Here is a 20422-nt window from a genome sequence, read left to right on the forward strand (position 1 = left end):
GCGAACTGTAAGGCAGGCGCAGATTATTAATTATCTAGTCTCTAAGTTAGTTCTCCACTTCATATTATGAGTTTATAAATTGACATTTCATAAATGCCTAATTCATTTTTCAGTTGTTTACAAAACGACTGGAAAAAGTCAGTCACATTATAAAGAAAATTTATAAATAGTTAATCGACGTTTTATAAAACGCCTACAATTTGCAATTTGTAAAAAAGTTGTATGTATTTACATATCACTTTACAATTTGCCTAATAAGTTATAAAACGCCTAGGCACACACACCGACAAATATACAGGTCTCTCAATTAAAAACAAAACAGATGTTTAGTTTTTAGTTTATAGCTTCGAATTGCAAGTCATTTTTTGTTGTATATTTCTTTGAATTCGTAATAAAATTTTCTAAAACTTACCTATTTTTTCCTATACAGAAAGGTAAAAAATAAACGGCAGCTGTCACTTCACATTCTAATAAATTGACAATAATTTATATTTTACTTTTTAAAATGTATCGCAGTTATTGCAATTGCGGAAAACAACATATTATTAATAGTAATAATAACTATGGTCTTATTCATTGAGTGTATTGGAACTTCCGCACATTGGTACCATTATTATTTATTAACTTGTAATTGTCACTTTAAAGGAGAAGGTGGAACACACTGAATATTTTCGAGAATTTCGCCATATTGGTCGCAATTAATAATCATATTTTTAACTCAAACAATAAAATAAAGCCCTAACTAAGGGAATATTGAATTTTGAGATTTACCATAGTAATTGCTACTGTCACTCACTTGCTAGATTTATGCTACACTACGTTTCCAATCATTGCACTTCCTCTCCTTTAATTCAAGGTCAAGACCTAAAATTTACAAAATATTTATAAAACCTATAAAAACTCTTAATTCAAAAACTTTACTTTCAATAAAATTTCGTCACGTGACTTAAAACGTGATCTAACAGAGCCCCTCCGTATCTTTTTGTCCGTTGAAAATATCGAAAGCTAACTCTGGCGTCCCTCTAGCATTTCATTCAAGGGTTCCAGCAAACCAAACCGCACTCTTCTAGGTGAGAGAAATAAAAATTTTACGGGCTGTTCGCCAATTTCAAAAGTCACGTGACTTAAAACGTGGCCTAACAAAGCACCTCAATATCTTTTTAACCGTTGAAAATATCGAAAAACTAACTCTGGCGTCCCTCTAGCTTTTCGTTCGAGGAATCCAGCAAACCAAACCGCACTCTTCTAGGTGAGAAAAATAAAAATTTTACGGGCTGTTCGCCTATTTCAAAAGTCACGTGACTTAAAAGGTGACCTAACAAAGCCCCTCCGTATCTTTTTAACCGTTGAAATATCGAAAAACTAACTCTGGCGTCCCTCTAGCAATTCGTTCGAGGAATCCAGCAACCCAAATCGCACCCTTCTAGGTCGAGAAATAAAAATTTTACGGTCTGTTCGCCAATTTCAAAAGTCACGTGACTTAAAACGTGACCTAACAAAGTTCCTCCTTATCTTTTTAACCGTTGAAAATTTCGAAAAACTAACTCTGGCGTCCCTCTAGCATTTCATTCGAGGATTCCAGCAAACCAAACCGCACTCTTCTAGGTGAGAAAAGTAAACATTTTACGGGCTGTTCGCCAATTTCAAAAGTCACGTGACTTAAAACGTGACCTAACAAAGCACCTCAATATCTTTTTAACCGTTGAAAATAACGAAAAACTAACTCTGGCGTCCCTCTAGCATTTCGTTCGAGGAATCCAGCAAATCAAACCGCACCCTTCTCGGTCGAAAAATAAAAATTTTACGGGCTGTTCGCCAATTTCAAAAGTCACGTGACTTAAATCGTGCCTAACAAAGCCCCTCCGTATCTTTTTAACCGTTGAAAATATCGAAAAACTAACTCTGGCGTCCCTCTAGCATTTCATTCAGGGATTCCAGCAAATCAAACCTTTTTAACCGTTGAAAATATCGAAAAACTAACTCTGGCGTCTAACAAAGCCCCTCCGTATCTTTTTAACCGTTGAAAATATCGAAAAACTAACTGGCGTCCTTCCAGCATTTCATTCAGGGATTCCAGCAAACCAAACCGCACCCTTCCTAACTCTGGCGTCCCTCTAGCATTTCGTTCGAGGAATCCAGCAAACCAAACCGCACCCTTCTAGATCGAGAAATAAAAAATTTACGGGCTGTTCGCCAATTTCAAAAGTCACGTGACTTAAAACGTGCCCTAACAAATCCCTTCCATATCTTTTTAACCGTTGAAAATATCGAATATCTTTTTAACCGTTGAAAATATCGAAAAACTAACTCTGGCGTCCCTCTAGCATTTCATTCGAGGATCCCAGCAAACCAAACCGTACCTTTCTCGGTCGAAAAATAAAAACTTTACGGGCTGTTCGCCAATTACAAAAGTCACGTGACTTAAAACGTGACCTAACACAGCCCCTCCGTATCTTTTTAACCGTTGAAAATATCTAAAAACTAACTCTGGCGTCCCTCTAGCATTTCATTCGAGGATTCCAGCAAACCAAACCGCACCCTTCTCGGTCGAAAAATAAACATTTTACGGGCTGTTCGCCAATTTCAAAAGTCACGTGACTTAAAACGTGACCTAACAAAGTTCATCCGTATCTTTTTAACCGTTGAAAATATCGAAAAACTAACTCTGGCGTCCCTCTAGCATTTCGTTCGAGGATTCCAATAGACCAAACCGCACCTTTCTAGGTCGAAAAATAAAAGTTTTACGGGCTGTTCGCCAATTTCAAAAGTCTCGTGACTGAAAACGTGACCTAACAAAGCCCCTCCGTATCTTTTTAACCGTTGAAAATATCGAAAAACTAACTCTGGCGTCCCTCTAGCATTTCATTCAGGGATTCCAGCAAATCAAACCTTTTTAACCGTTGAAAATATCGAAAAACTAACTCTGGCGTCTAACAAAGCCCCTCCGTATCTTTTTAACCGTTGAAAATATCGAAAAACTAACTGGCGTCCTTCCAGCATTTCATTCAGGGATTCCAGCAAACCAAACCGCACCCTTCCTAACTCTGGCGTCCCTCTAGCATTTCGTTCGAGGAATCCAGCAAACCAAACCGCACCCTTCTAGATCGAGAAATAAAAAATTTACGGGCTGTTCGCCAATTTCAAAAGTCACGTGACTTAAAACGTGCCCTAACAAATCCCTTCCATATCTTTTTAACCGTTGAAAATATCGAAAAACCAACTCTGGCGTCCCTCTAGCTTTTCGTTCGAGGAATCCAGCAAACCAAACCGCACCCTTCTAGGTCGAAAATTTAAGTATACAACATTATTGCAACTCATAAAATGGAGTCATATTCAAACACAGAAATGGCAGATATGCACGTAAAGTTACAGGGTTCAGTGTAACATCATCATTTTTAGAATTAATTTAAGAAAATTATAAGGATTTTCTTACAAAGAATATATGTAAAATTACTGCCCTTTTTTTCAGTGATAACTTTGAACAAAACTAAGTTTCAATCGAGGTTTCAATAGAATCAATATCTTTTTATAGCATTAAAATTTATTAATAAAAGGAGTTTTAATTTTACATAAAAAGTATGCTATCCAATTTAATCCAATTATGAAATTCGTTTCGGCCCAAGTGGTTCATTCAATACCCTCGATTCAGTCTAGACAATAATTATTGATCTGGTGAGATTATCGGTACTATCGAATTGATAATTTATATTTAATATAACTGTTTATTTTGAGTGTCAATTCGGTTTGGTCAATTAACATAATAATCATCAATTTATTATTGGAAGCAATCATACGTTTTTTTATTTATCCTTATTTCAGGAGCTCGTTGGAAATATAAAACTACATCAAGAGTATCATTTGCTGTACCTATTTAATGTAAATTTTGTCAAAATAATAATTGAAGTATAATTATACCTACCGGGTGTTTTTAGGTTTTAATCGGGAAGACAAATTTAATGTAATATCGCACAGAAACCCTAGAGATTAATGATCAATATTGTTTTTACGATCGCCACTGGAAATATTATAATTTTATTTATAAGTAAAATATTGTTTACATTGAATTTGAAATCGTATTTGTAACAAGAAAATAATTCCATAAATTATGTTTTTGTACCACAAAGTTATTTTGGATTTATATACCTATCTACCTAAATATCGAGTTAATGTTAAGATTAAAAAAATAAGAACCGTAAATCCTAAATCGGCTAAACCTTCAAATAAAGTAAAAAATTTAATAGCATCGATTGAATTTCCAAAATACTAACAATTAGTGGCATCGTAATGAGCTGAGGTCCCTTGAGGTATAACTCCCCTTATCTTCGACACTGGTTGACGTATTTTTAAATCAATTCGTGGAATATTTATCTCTAGTTAGAAAAAGCATGGGCTCAAGTTTTATCGAATCTAACGATTTAAATTGAAAAAATGGTTCCAACAAAGACAGTTCCTGTGTACCGAGCTGTGTACTGTGTATACCTACTCTCGAAAGTACTTTACGAATGCCAAAATTAAAGCTGTCGTAGCTCTCAATGGTATCTACTTTTTCATGCAAAATGAAATGATCAACTCACCTTTTTGTCTATCACAAGAAGCTTCAGCAATTCTTTTTTGTTTTCTTGTAGTGTGGAAGATCTGCTACTTTTTGCCGTTTTTGAAACTGTTAAACTACTCAATAGTATCATTTTAAAACTTATAAAGTTGGTGCCTACATGGTTCATCAAGTCGATTCTCATAAACACTAGTTTATGCATCAAATTTATCAAAAATATCGAGTTTATCCGTACAAATATCAACAAGACAACACTCACAACGTTTACGCGTTTTTTCGAGAAATATTTAATGTCCCCGTCGTCTTCAGTGTGTTTATGTGTAAATTACTGTTTTTATGACTGTTTTTCCGGTGATGTGTAAGTAGTTCGGCCATTCTAATTATGTTTGTGCTGTTACATGCAAAAAGTGTGTAACGGTTTCGGACGAATGCATTTTGCAGTCAGAGCCAACTGATTGTGAGTATGTTTTGCTCAATGTTTTGATTACGATGATCAACTAAAGATATTGACATTGTACTAATGCAGAAGGTAATAACTAGTTATTTATCGTTACTATATATATATTTTTTAAATTACCTATATTACTGTTTTACTGTTTCATAAATAATATCCTACATATGCTTGATATGTATGTATACAATGACCTTAGACTCACTGAAAGTACGTGACTACTGCAAAAATAAACCTATAGTAAATACCAAACGCCAAACAGTAATATTTATAACTGATTGTGAATCTAGTCGCAAAAAATTAGTTCTTATAGTAGAAATTTTACCTGTTATATTTAATACATATATCTCGCATTTAAATAGAAATTATAAGTTTTTGTGTTTATCTGAAGAACTACTCTTCAAATTCTGTAAAATTAAAGGGTAAGGGTAAGTATGAAACAAAATAATTTATAAAAAAAAGTCCAGTTTTCTGTGGCGTGTACAAGTTGCTTAAGTATTTAAGCATGTACTTTTAATATCGTTATGAAGTAGTGCTGTTCAATAATAGTAGATTTTTGGGTATTTTCTTTGAGAAAATGCTTTTTCAAAAAAATAACAATTCGTTCTTATTAAAAATAAATTTCAATACTGACAATTCTGTACAGAAACAATTCTATACAGTAGCATTTGTACCTAGAAGTAATATTTGAAGGAGAAGAAGAGAAGAAGACATCCAATAAAATGAGAAATGTCATCCAGTTTGGTATTTTTTAAATTTATTTATGAGTTAAAGTAACTATAATTATTTACTTACAAAATGGCATTGAAATTGTTGAATAAAATACAGATAAGCAAGAATTTAAAGCAATATATTTGCTCCAAGGCACTAAATAGAGCAACCACTGCAGGGATAATAGGTAGGTTATGTTTCTGTTAGAAATATTTTATTTACAATGTAAGTGGTTTCAGTTATAGGAGATGAAATATTGAAAGGAGAAGTGGCAGATACGAATTCAACGTTTTTAGCTGCAGAATTTCATCAATTAGGTGTACAGTTGAAGAAGGTTAGGAATAAAATGTGTGTGCACCAAATAATCATTCATAGTTGATACAGATTTCGGTTGTAGGTGACATTGTAAACGAAGTCGCAGAAGAGGTACAGCATTTTTCCAAATCGTACGACTATGTTATAACATCAGGAGGAATTGGTCCTACGCATGATGATATAACGTATGAAGGTAGGTAACTTGTATACAATGCATTGCAATTGCCAATGAAACAGATTTAGTATTTCCGAACTAATTTTATAACTTGCATGGTCTTACTTGCTTGTATTTTCATATATCTACACATTTTTGGGTGATTTGTTGAAACGAATTGTCCAATTATTAAACAAAGTGTTGTACGCTTGTGAAATTGATAGCACAAAATATGTCTCCGTCTTCATCTTGAAATATAAAAAATGATAGTGTAACTAAAAATTTTTGTGTTCCAGCTGTTGCTGTGGCATTTGAAGAAAAGCTTGTTTTACATCCTGAATTAAAAGACATTTGTGCGAAGTTTTATAACACTTCCAATGTAAATTGCCCTGGAATGAAGCTGGCTTATGTAAGTATTAACGTAAACTTATGTCGTATGTAAATTGCAGAGTTAAATGGTTTTTCTCTCACTACCAGGTCTGTAAATATGAATCCGGAATTTGCCCATAGATGGCTCTAGCTGTCTGATGTAGTTATGGCCAAGTTGCGTCATTGGCGCCATTTGCTTTATTGACATATTTGCTTACCTGGTACATCATATCCGCAATATCTGGATACTCATCCACAAGTCTGTTTAATTTTAAAGTATCATTGCATATTATTAAGTGTGGTTTATTGTCGATGAAATGGATTCTAGAGAACAGCATTTCTTACATTGAAACAAGATTTTTTTTCATATTTCGGTTTAAAATAAGATGATGCTTATAACCAGGCCTGTGTGATTCGCAAAATAATGAATCAATTTTCGATTCGCCAAAAAGATTAATCGAATTGAATAGTTTTATTTGATTCGAATCGATTAATCCTTTGCAATCGAAATATCAATTCGAATTGATTTCTTTGGATTTCTGAATCGACCCATCGAAAAAATCGAATTGAAATATTGAATGGCTGACCATTTCAAACCGAACTAAATTGAATCGGAACATCGAATTGTCAAGTTAAAATTTGAACAAACAATTAGACGTGGAAAAAAAATGTATATCGAATGGAGTAGAAGGAAATGAAGGAATATTTAATTGTAATAAAACAATATAACATAAATGTGTTTCTACCAAACATATAGGCAAATAAATATATAACTCAGGTATTTCATAGGTAATTAGAAACAAGTGATTTAAACTTTATAAACTGAAACATCGAGAAAAATATTGTCTTAATAAGGAGTGACCCAACAAAAAACTCTATTTTTCGCCCGTTTCGTCGACCTCAAGAATTCAATTAAAAAATAGTCTAAATGATAGCTTATCGTGATAGTTTAATTTAGGCAAAATTTCAAGTTGAGCATACTTACAATCAATTTTTAGGATAAGGCAAGTTAAACTCGTTATTTGATTCATCCACACCAAGGCGAATCCGACATTCTTGGTGACCTCTTGCGTTATCTTAAAATTCTCAATAAATACAAGCAGTAACATTTATAACGTAATTTCCGTTCTTTTCAAATATTTTACCAAAAATAGTTCAAAAAAGTTATAAAATATTTTTGTAAACAATAATTTAATAAGCAACGTTGTATTATGGTAGGTATGAGATTGATGTTGAAGATCCTTTACTAATCAAAGCTTATATCAAATCCCGATTCCGTAGTGGGAAATATCATCACATTTTTATCCTAGTTGAAGGCAAAAACTGGAATAGATTCGATCTGTGAGTATTACTGTACTTGTGAAGTGGTTCACGCACCATTGGTTGTTGTAGCCATGTTACGTCAATCGTTTGGTATCTGGGTTATCCACAGTCTGTAGGAGTTCATATACCAAATCCAGATATTTGCGACATATCTATTTCTATACGAATTGAAGCAGATTCGCATACTTAAATATACTTACTATTAAGATTCACTTCAAAAATTTATTTATTTGTGAATTTAAAAAATAAATAAAAAAATGCTAAAAAATATAGTTGAAAAAAATTGAAAAAAAAACAAAAGAAAAAATAAAAATAACAAAACAAGATAAAAACAAACCTCGTCCTGGATTAGTACCGCGACGTGGTGAAGAGGCTTACATATTATTGAAATACATTTCAGTAATATAACCAAACCTAATACATCCAAATTATCCTAGTTCAAAGTCCTTTGGATACAAGGTTTAGAGTATTTAGAGTATTTATCGAGATTTTGTAAGTCTCCAATACAAAAATACCGATTAATTGAATATTTTCAGCAAAAATCCTGTTTTTTTTTTGTAAAATCGGCAGTACCTCATTAAAACAAAGTGTTTGGTAAAATCTATTTGTAGATTCATAAAGAACGAAAGATTTTACATAGGAAATGATAGACTTTGTATATTTGAGAATCTTGAACACAATGAACGAGTGTGCCGAGAATGTTGGATTCATCTTGACGTGAACAAGCCAACTAACAGGTTCGACTTGTCATATCTCCAAAACAAAAACAACAATCTATTATTTAGATCACTTTTGAATCGAATTCGTGAGGTCGACGAAATGGGCAGAATTTTGAGTCACTCTTTGACCGCGATATAAGTATGTACCAGTAAAGTTAATAAAAAATTTTAAGCTACACCAAAATGTTCAGATTTGATTCAAATTGATATTCCAAATCGATTTTTCTATAAATGGATTATAATCGATATAACGACTACCGATTTGAATTGACAAATCAATTTGATTCAATTTTTTAAAAAATAAAATTCATTCCTATGAATATATCGATTTTTTGCCCAGGTCTACTTATAACATAGTCTGTATAATATTTGTCTTACATTAGTGATAATTTTAAACATAAGTATCATTCTAATGATGAAAAATCTTTAAGGAAGGAGTGAAGGAAACTTTTATATAAGCTCAGTAAGTACTAGAAGTTCCACTATATAGGGTATAAATTTTAACTCATTTGAAGGAACATAAACATCTAATAAATTTTTTTGAAAATCACATTTTTGTCCCGTATTTTGCACTATTAAAATAAAACTAATCATGGATTAAAGATAAAGAAATACCTAAGTACTTAATGCATGTGAATGTTTTGTCTTAAAATTTTTTTTTAGCCTGAATACTAAATATTTGCACAAGATTTTTCTCATTTTTGTTCTTATTTGTTTATTTATTAACTCGACTAAATCTTTCAACTTTAAATAGTCCCAGTGCGGGTAAAAAATATTTAATTTTAAGAGATTATATTATCTTAAAAACAAAGTGGTCTTCGAAAAAACTTCCTTTAAAATTATTGCTTCTGATGAGATAAATACGTGATTACAATTTTGGCAGTTATTTGTATATGATTTATGCCTCGTGTTGAATGCCATTAGGCAGTATTTTTGAACACAGTTGTAACCAACTTGAACATTTACTTCTTGTAGGTACCGGAGTCTGCCAGATTAAATTTCATTGGTGTTAAGGGGCAGAAAATGATCTATCCCAACGTATCCGTTAACAATGTTTACATGTTCCCCGGGATTCCAGAACTTCTGATAAAGTCCTTCAATAACCTGAAGGAAATACTATTCAAATCGAATAAAAAATTTTATTCCAAAATGGTGTACTTCAATATAACCGAAGACAAAATAGCCGAGGTGCTGCAGGTACTCGTTGAAGAGTATCCCGAGGTTCAATTTGGGTCGTACCCAAAGTTACTTCACAGGTATTGTATTGGAACGCTGCGAGGTCCTAGCAGTTATTAATTGATTTATAAAAATTTGTTGCAGTGTATATAAAGTGAAAGTGACAATAGAATCGTGTAAAGAAGAGTCGACGATACAGGCGTATAAAAAATTATTAACGTTAATTCCAAAGAGGTACATTGTAGATGATGGAGATATATAGTTTTTTATTTATTTATACTAGCAATTGTTTTATTTAAGGACTGAAATAAATGATATTCTAGTGTAATTAGTTCTCTGACAATTGTAAATTATTTAATAACGCTTCTAAAAATTACATTTTTATTAGTGTGAGTTTGATGCAACTCAGTAAATTTTAAACTTAGCACTTCTAATAGGTATATAAGGGCTTCAAAATACTATTTATTGTATTATAATCCTCAATATACAGAGTGTTCAGTAATGAATGGGCCATTCTTCAAGAGCAGTCCTTGAATGAAAAAAAAAAAACAAAATTATATCAAGTTAAGTATCTTTGTTTTAGGTAAAAAAAATAACTATTTAAAGATTGTTTGTAGGCTTCCGTGGCTGTTGTTAATGGTTGAATGATTTTCAGGTGTTTTCCACATCGCACAGTGGGAAATACTGGAAAAAATTCAAGCCACGCGTCAAAACTAATCAAATAGTACTGATTTTTTTTTATTCTTTCCGAAATTACCTGTACTATAAAGTTCCGGTGAGGTAATTGGAATATGTGCCTACAATTTTTTCAAAATGGTCGAGTAATCTCTAGCCTCAAACTCGTTCATACGAAGTTTGACATTCGGCATCTAAAAATGAAAAATTGTGTACTAAAGTCTGCCAAACAAACAAAATTATAAACATTAAACATATTCCTAAATCATGAATCTTGACCCAAAACATAACCTCAAATTTATAAATCTTAACCTAAAACGAACATACTGAATTTTTAATAAACCTGTGAGTATAAATCCATAAAAATTGTACTTTTGAGTGTGCAACCAATATTTTTGCATAACTTTAACTCAAATTCATAGGAAGCTGACTAGGAAACCTGAAAACCTAATCTCAAATCCAAAATAATGAAGTTAAAAATCCACAGAAACAATATATTTTCTTCAACAAAGGAAATTGAGTATGTTCGTTTTAGATTATGATTTGTAAATTTGAGGTTATGTTTTGGATCTAGATTCGTGATTTAGGAATATGTTTAATGTCTATGATTTTTTTTTTGTTTGGTAGCCGTTAGTACCTAATTTTCCTCTTTTTTTCATTCTTAGATACCGAATATGTCAAACTTGTATGATCGAGTTTGAGGCCAGAGATTACTCGGCCATTTTGAAAAAATTCTAGGCATATATTCCAATTACCTCACTGGAACTTTATAGTACAGCTAATTTCGGATAGAATTAAAAAAAAAACAGTACTATTTGATTAGTTTTGACGTGTGGCTCCAATTTTTTTCAATATTTCCCACTGTGTGTTGTCGATTTACTACTCTTGACGTTTCGAGAGACTTACAGTAAGAAGAGAGCGATGTGTCGTATTGAAACGTCAAGAATTATAAATCGATGACGTTGCAACCACCCCGAAAATCATACAACAAAGTTTTTAAAAAGTTGGGCAGAATGAAATATCCGTTTTCAAAGTTAGTTTGTTTCGTAATATAGTGAGACACTATTTCAAATCAAGTCGCTATGCTTTCGCATAAATTTAATGTGGTTGTCAAAGCGACTGTGAGGAATGTCGGTTTAGTTGTGAATATGTAGCGTTGGTCACATATTCAACGATTTTTTGTGGTTGAAAGAATGACCGCAAAAAACACAAAAAAGAATTAAAAAAAAATACATTAAAATATGTTTTTGGTTGCAAATTACTTGTAAAAAACTGAAATGAGCATAGTTTGAAAATTTTAAAAATCAGCTCTACATAGGGGTTGAAAAAATGCCAAGAATGAAGAATTTGAATATTACCAACTGATATAAAAAATATTAGCATGTGAATCTCGATGTGAATTATCTTAATATTTTTTTTGAATTTTTACAATTAATTCTGCTATTCTCTATTTTTGGGGATGATTCCACCCCCTGACCGCGTTTAAGGGTGGGTTTTCTAATTCAACATGCTTATTTCAGTCATGAGAATAAATCTTTCTTTGTATCAAGAATCATTCGATGGAAAAATTCACATGCTAAGTTTTTATGTTTATTGATAATATTCAGTTCTTCATTTTGGGCGTCTTTTCAACCCCTAAATAGAGGTGATTTTTGAAAATTTTCAAAAAACTAAAAGCTATGCTCATCTTAATTTTATATGACGAGTAATTTGAGACCAAAAACATATTTTTATCTATTTTCTTTAGTTTATTGAAAAAACAGGCGGTCACTCTTTATTTTAGGAATGAGATCCAATTCTGAGTCGAATAACAATTAGAAAGTATGTAAAACAAGTTTCGCAGTAACACCTCATGTGCCAGAGAAAAACTCGTTCCGTACACACACTTAAAAGTGCAAGAGTAGTTTTGGTACGGAGTCCTAATCGATCTGCTAAACGACAAGCACTAGCAGTCAATATTTCGAACCGAAGTTATCTCCGTATTCTGAAAGACTTATATTTCCATCCCTACAAAATTCAAATCGTACAAAAACTTCTGCCGCAAGATTTTGGTACACGCGTTGACTTTTGCGAGCGTTGTGAAGCGTTACTTGCTGAAAACCCGGATATGTTATGTTGTTACTGTTACACCACAATGTTATCAGCGAATATTCCGTAACTTTGAACAATTTCGTAATGTTGCTGTGGATATTCGACGACTATGGTTTCAACAGGAAGGGGTCAGTTCCCATACTGCTAGAGAGTCTATGGCAATTCTGCTAAGAATGTTTTCTGGTCACGTCATTTCGAAATTTGGGGACATCAATTGGTCAGCACCGTTGCCCGGTATCTCTGCTTGTGATTCTGTTTATGGGGCTACTTAAAATCAAAAGGGTTTTCTAATCGACCTTAAACTTTGGATGAACTGAAAAATAATCGGACAGAAATAAACGCAATCTCAATTGAAATGTTGGCAGGGGTGATGCAAAACTTTCGTATTAGATTTCAAGAGTGCCAGCAGCGTGGATGATATAATTTAAAAAACATAAAATTTCCGTGTTTTCTCAAGAATAATTTGTTTGGTTTTTGAATAAAAATTTTGTCACTAATTAAAACGACCAAATTTAAAATGCCTAACCATTTATTTGTATGTAGCTACTTCGAAAACCTCCACATAGCAAATTCGATTCGAAATATCTTGAAAAGCAAAGTTTTATGTATAATTTTTTTGTATTAATATTTGTTAATTCAATTTGCAAGGGAACCACCCGGTGAAACAGTCCAATAAAATCTGGAAATAGTAAGATCTATCTAACGTGGCTATTTTTATGTGTTTGTTAACAGCAACGAAAATACAAGATATTTCTTTGAGGTATTACATTATTTAACAATTTCATTATGTATCGTATGGGTTTTTATACTAATAATATTTAGACAATACCTTTATAATAAAATAAAAAAAATAATAACGTGCTCTGGACTTTAGGCAGGGCCAGGTTAACCTATGAAAAGGCCTGGGGCTACAAGCTCTACGCAGGCCCTTTTTCTAAACAAAATTCTTGATTTTAAAAACACCTAAACGCATAAAAAAAAGCTAAAATTAATTCTGCCAGATCTTGCAGAGGCCCCCCGATGCCGTAAGGTACGGTGCTACAGCTCCCGTAACCTAAATAATGTGCATTTATTAACTAAAATGATACCGAAATCTGATAAATTATTCTTATATGGTCAGAGGAGGCTAAAAAAAAGACAAAAACCAAATAAACAAATACACCAAAAATATGAATATTCATTAAAATGATTTTCTTTTACAAGACGTACTTAATATTTTATTTCTTAATTTCCAAATTTTTGAATATCTTGCGGTTTTTTTTATGTTAATCACTTTTTTCAAGAATCCATATTTTCTAATTCCTTTGCCAATTTTGGTTTCATTAACTTTAAAATTATGCAAATATTTTTGAGCGTGTTCTACAAATTTATCGCTATTTTATTATGATGATTTAACAATGACAAAGGTTTTATGTTTGTCACATGTTCTGAAATATGTTTTTCTAACATCTAATCTAAGATTTAGTCACAAAATCTTTTGGCATAAAAAAATTGTTTCCAAGGTTCGTAACTTTTTAAGGACACAAAGTTGTGCTAAAGTATCAGTTTATTTTAGGTCGAAAATGCTGCACTGTCCATTCGATACTGAACATCCTGTATACCATTCAAGCTGTATATTTGACGGGAAAGACATATATAATAGGGTACTTACCCTACCACATAAATTGCAAATTTGATACTTAAAAGGCAACTGATGACATTTCGTAAAAATACAACATTCATGTTCTCATCGTTTTTATTTGTTAACTTACATAAAAAAACAATTTCCGTCTTTTCAATTCGTATGTAATGTAATGTACAACATGTAATTTACATATATTTTTTATTTTTATATTTAGGCAGTCATAAAAAAATAATTGAGATTATTTTAACAAATGATACAGAAAAAACTGCCCCATTACGTTAATTACGTTAATTAATGGTGATTATTTACTAGATATTGGGGGTGTAATTCAATGCTGGACGGAGCTGTAGCCCTCAGAGTAGTTGATTCTCACAATATCATTAGTTAAAAGAATTTAATTTCGCTTAATGCGATACCAGTAACGTTTTCATAGCACGTATACATTAGATGACTCTTCTGTAACGATAGGTACAAAGCTATTCTTTCTATGCCTTTATAAGTTATATCTCGCCCACACTCGAAACATATCTGTAGATAGACATTCAAATAGCTTATTCATAGGTGGCAATAAGTTATAGGCATCGGCTGGATGGCTTACTGCTAAAGAAAAGACAAGACTATCTAGACTGGATTCTAGATAGGCGAGGGATGGAGAGCGCGTACATGATCATTGCTTCACTCTCGGTTAACAATATGAATTCTTTAAAGTCTGGAAAAGATATATATGTTGCTAAGGTACCTATTATGTATACTTCGTTCATAACTCTGAGAAAAAATGTTTAAATAGTAAAATAGTAAATAATAGCATCTAGAGATTAATAGGATTAATAAGTTTTTCACATAAAAAAATTTCTAAACATTGTCGTTGATCACGCAAAGGGGCGTAAGTACCAAAAGCGCAATTTGAGTAATTTCTCAGGAAAACAGTATAAAGAAAAATCATTACAATCGACTTTCTTGTGATACCTATGCATGCTGGATATCGTACTACTAATTACGTACCATGTAGGTGTATATGTTTGCGTTCATTACTGTAACACCTAAATTCAAAAAGAGACTGGTTGATTTTCTTTTTGTTGCTTACGTCCATTTTGCAATATCAATGACGATATGATGAATTAATAATTCTTTTTTCTTTCATATATAAAAAATATGGACTATACCAAAAAGAAAAAAGTAGTAATATTTTTAAATATCTAAATAAATCTATTAGATGTTTTACAGTCAAGAGTAAATCAATTTAACATAAGATAGGTACATAAGAATTTAAATTTAATAAATCAAATTATATCATCAAATTATAATTTAAAAATTATAATTTGATCTAGCAGTCTTTTAATACTGATTTATTTATGTTGTTCCTGGTATTTTGAATACAATCTTACAATAAATATTCAATGGCATTTCGTTGAGCTCCGCCTATTCAAATTTTACCGCTGAATTCGTAGCCAATCAAGATTGCTGCGTTCAGAAATTTCGATGTTAGACTTCTGTTAACCTCAAACTTCTCCGAGTTATCTGAGGAAAACAAAGGAGTCCAGATTAAAAGTTTTTAATATATAATTGATTTTTTTTTAATGTCGTGAATTGTAATTTCAGTTTTGTTAATCCGAAAATTTTGTGGTATCTTTTGTTGCAAGGTATCAGACTGAAATACTGTTGTGTTTGTGAAAAAAAGTAAACAATTAATTCCGCATATACAGACGAAGTTTGTTCAAATACTTCTGTACCTATACATAAGGTAGGTAATTTTTTGATGCTTTATGTCCTTTCCAACATGGTTTGTTTATTTATCTTGGTATAACTTGCTACATTTTTCTTGTTTAAAAGCTTTAACAACATAACCTAACTCCTATATTTCAATAAGTGCTACCTACAATAGTAATATCTATAATATATTTGTATAATTAAAACGATGATTCATTTTAAAATTACTTACTTATGTATAAATCCTTCGACCCAAGCAAACCAAGTGGTTCGTTTTTAACTAGCTTATTTTTGTCTATTTTTAAATTTCGAATCTAAAACGTCACTGCTCTCGCTTTTTTTACTACAGTTAGTTGTCAATTTTGACGGTTTTTGAATTTTTTGCTTGTGTGTTTCACAACGTATGAACGCATGAGATGCCATATAATATACAGTGTGAGTCATTTAATTTGGTACTTCTACTTAAACATTTTAGAACCGTTTCTTTAAAAAAATGTATTTTTATTTGATATATATGTGTCTATTATTTTAATTTTTTTGATTTACATTTTATTATTTTAAACTTGGATTTAATTTTTTTCTGAAGAGAAAGATAGAGAGAGAGGATCGAAATCCAACAACTTTTATTTGAAAAAGGTTTTAGGTATTTGGTGTTTGTTTGAAATATTTGAAGGTCGATAATGTTCAAACCATTTATTGTCTGTATCTGCTTCAGCATGAGACATTAAAAAAATAAAATAATTGCTTGAATTGAATTTGAACAGTAAAATTGAAGAATTGTTCTGAAAATACCATTAATTTACTAAATAGCTTCAGTAGACCAAATATTAATAAAATTCACACAGGTTTAACCTAGTAACTAGGTGGAACCATTTTTTTCTAAAAATTAGTGTTAAACCATAATTTCAATAGCTTATTTATAATTTGAATGCCTTAAAACATGCACATCAAATTATTTTCTTTAATGGCTTAATTTGTATTTTCTCCAATAACGATTTCAGCATCCCGAACTGTCCACTAAATAATGTATACATGTTTCCTTAGGGAAAACATTTCATTTATTCGGGAATGCCTTCATTTTTCTCGAAGTGGACCTAAGAGAATTACTTGATACAGATTAAAAGAGATTGGATACTCTGATATTCTAAATGGAATGCTCTTTGTTCCATTTTTTTCACTTCTTTCATTTATATTATATGCGATTCAATGAAAGAATTCTCTTTCTGAATGCAAATGGTCTAGTTCATTATGTCATTTCCCTGTAATTTTACAGACTCGGAATGTTATTAAACATCAAATATTTATTAACTGCTCTTTCTACGTTTCTAATGGTTACTGGCGTTACTGCATATTTCAACAGTTAATATTCAAATAGCACAACTATTCTTTATGTACAGTGTGGCTTAGATGCAATACAATAGGTACTAGTTCTTTTATTTCCTGTTTTCTTTTATGCCGGAAATGTAGACATTTTCAAAAATACAAAACCAAGCATAAAACTTAATAATAATAAAGAAAAGAGTTATTTCAGTACTGTATTTACTATCAGGCACGTACCTAATTTCTTGGGGCCATGACTTATCCAGACCAGATGAAACCAGGGCTTTTACCATGTTCTGTGAAATTCTTCCAAAAAAGCTTCATATCCCTTTCTCAAGTTGTTTTAATGTATATTGTTCTTTTTTCATTCCCGAAAGTCATATATTCAGAAATCCTGGGCAATAACATATTTTTGTTCTAATTTTGTTCATAAGGCAAACCTCTGTGGTAGTTTTATAGTCCAATTAACTAAGCCTTTAAATCGAAATTTTGTCAACTTGCCTGAATTTTTGATATGAGTTAGTTTAAGGTATATTATAACAATAAGTGAGAGTAATTTTTTGTTCAACCCCCGGCCAAGGGTGGAAAAAGATAAAACAAAGGGCTTTTTCAAGATAACTCAAAAAGGGTAAGAGCTAGAAAAAAAAGTTTTTCATGAAAGTTGTAAAGCAGACAATTCTACATAAAAATGGCCGCTTAACTTTTAACAGAAATTTTAAAAAAATCATAACAAACAGAAAAGTGATTGAATTTTGTAATTTTTTTTTTCAATCTGCTCTAAAATATGTATCTTTTCTTTTCAGAGAAATAGATATATTTTTTAATTTTTAATAAGAAAGTTATAACAAAAAATCAAATTTTTAATCGTTAATTTTAATGATTTAACAAAATTAAATTTCTGAAATCTTCCCTTAACTTCTAGCCTCCCTAACTCTGTTAATTTTAATAGTACAAGAAAAAGCTAAGAGACCATTTTTATGTAGAATTGTCTGCTTTACATCTTTCATGAAAAACTTTTTTTTCTAGCTCTTACCTTTTTTGAGTTATCTTGAAAAAGCCCTTTGTTTTATCTTTTTCCACCCTTGGCCGGGGGTTGAACAAAAAATTACTCTCACTTATTGTTATAATATACCTTAAACTAACTCATATCAAAAATTCAGCCAAGTTGACAAAATTTCGATTTAAAGGCTTGGTTAATTGGACTATTAAGATAGGATGCGTAACAAATTATTAAATTCTTGGAGGACAGACTCGTATGTCCGCATAGCATAATATATGCGATACGACACCTGCAAATCTGTTACGGTACTTGTTGATCAAATACCTTTTTTGCGACAAATTATGGTCATTCTGTATTAGCTTTGCATTGGTCAGAGATTGTAGAAATAAAATAATTAACAGTCAATCAAGAACAAAATTATGTTTGTGGTCTTACTTACGGCAAATTATTATGTTGTTTAATTAGTTTTGTAAAAAAACATATTATGCTTGACGTCAGTTAATAATTTCAGACGCATATTTACGTTTCATAATTATGTTATATAAATATAAAAGTTAGGGGTGGTTTTCACCCATAAGATTGTGGGTTGTTATTCAAAATAAATATCCTTTAGGCACATGCGTTACTTTATATGATGTAAGTATTCCCTTTTAAAATTTATACCATTTTGTCTGCAAACAGGTACAACACGCGAAATTTCAGCGACCTGGTTTCTGCTATTGGAGAGCAAATGCAATATTTACGTCTTGAAATGCATTTTGAAAGTGGCATTTTGAAATCCCATTTATTTACTTTCCTAACAATAAATATCGTTACGTAAAATTTTGTTATACTTACATTTAGTTACATGTGTAGAATTTATTATTCTATTAGTTATTTTATGACCCTAAAGTAGTCTAGTATCGGACTAATCGAGCGGTTACCTGATTAGAAGGTAATTAGAATCGTTTTTAAAAACCCGGTTATTTACCGTAATTGGTGTTCCGGACAGTAGCGATTTTAATCAAGTAAGCCGTTTGTGCGAAGGGTTATGTAATCGTTGTTTATTGTTTACCGTAGAAAAATGTTAAATTCGTAAATGTTGGCGATCTCGTTTAATTTTCATTGCAGATTGGTTGTTTTATTGGCTTCTAATAGCAGTTATGGGACACAGGCATTTTAAAATTTTGTGTATTTATTGGAGCGAAAATCATATCGGGAAATTTTTTGAGGTCATCAATATTTTGAAAATTATCCCGATTGGAAGGCGGAGGATAATTCTCCAAAAATATTCATGGCCAAGAAATAATTTTCTATAATATAAGTACGTGCCGTTTTCGGTAGGAAAGTTTCACACCCAAATTGTGAATAAAATTAAAAATCAAACCTGATATTCTAGATAACACTAAAACAAAATAACGAGGTACAAATCATTAACTTGAACCAATCCACGCTCGTATATAGGGTTAGTCAAAAATATGAAAACCCTAAAAAATCTCAGCGAGAAAGCATTTTTGGGAAAAATGGTGAGGATAAAAGTCCCGGCATTTTTAATGGCGCATCCGATGGTTAAGGTTTAAGGATATATCAAGATCAAGCCATTTTTTCTAAATGGCGACCCACCTTTTCGACCCCGGAAATGGACAAGGTCAATGATCAAGATCAATTCAAGATTAATTGTTGATTTTTACTGTAATTTTTTATTTTTAACTACGGAAACAGAGGAAGTGACATTCTTTGAGTAGATACCTGATGGTATTCCTTAGTGACCTTGATCATGAGGCTTGATTTTGATATGACCCTGAACCTTGACCTTGACCTCAATGGATGCGCTGGGAAAAATGCTGAGACTTTTGTCGTCATCATTTTTCCCAAAAATGCTTTCCCGTTGAGATTTTTGGGGGTTTCCATACTTTTGATTAACCCTGTATAACTGTGTTAATATTACTAATAATTACAATAAGTAATTTTGTATTAATATTAATTTGTTTACTGTTCGAGTTATTTTATGAACAAAAAAATACAATATTATTAAAAACATTATTAGAACATAGGTGTCATTAGTACGTACGAATAAAGAAAATTACCAACTTTATTTTTCCAAAATAATAAAACGCAATATGTAAGTATTTTTCTAGATAAAAAAAAATGAAATAATATACACCGTGTTCCGTACGACAATGATCTTGGTTTTGACCCAGAGGTCAAACTTAGGGTCAGTTGAACGTCAACTACAGAATTTCAAATGGAACCCCC

The 20422-nt window shown here is 31.6% G+C and overlaps 1 protein-coding gene across 2 annotated transcripts; it reads left to right on the forward strand.

Annotated features, from left to right (window-relative positions):
* Positions 1-5716: 5716 nt before the first annotated feature.
* Positions 5717-10270, forward strand: LOC108907795 (FAD synthase-like). 2 transcript variants are annotated; one of them, XM_018711593.1, is made up of 6 exons: positions 5717-5901; positions 5954-6048; positions 6090-6222; positions 6480-6592; positions 9570-9850; positions 9915-10270. In XM_018711593.1, exons 1-6 carry the CDS (start codon positions 5802-5804, stop codon positions 10030-10032), a joined length of 840 nt encoding a protein of 279 aa, XP_018567109.1. In that variant the 5' UTR covers positions 5717-5801; the 3' UTR covers positions 10033-10270. The 2 variants fall into 2 exon arrangements, with proteins under 2 accessions (XP_018567109.1, XP_018567110.1); XM_018711594.1 differs by having other exon boundaries at positions 6099-6222.
* Positions 10271-20422: the final 10152 nt, after the last annotated feature.

The sequence above is a fragment of the Anoplophora glabripennis genome, unplaced genomic scaffold, assembly GCF_000390285.2.
Source record: "Anoplophora glabripennis isolate ALB-LARVAE unplaced genomic scaffold, Agla_2.0 scaffold100, whole genome shotgun sequence".
Classification (NCBI taxonomy): Eukaryota; Metazoa; Arthropoda; class Insecta; order Coleoptera; family Cerambycidae; genus Anoplophora; species Anoplophora glabripennis.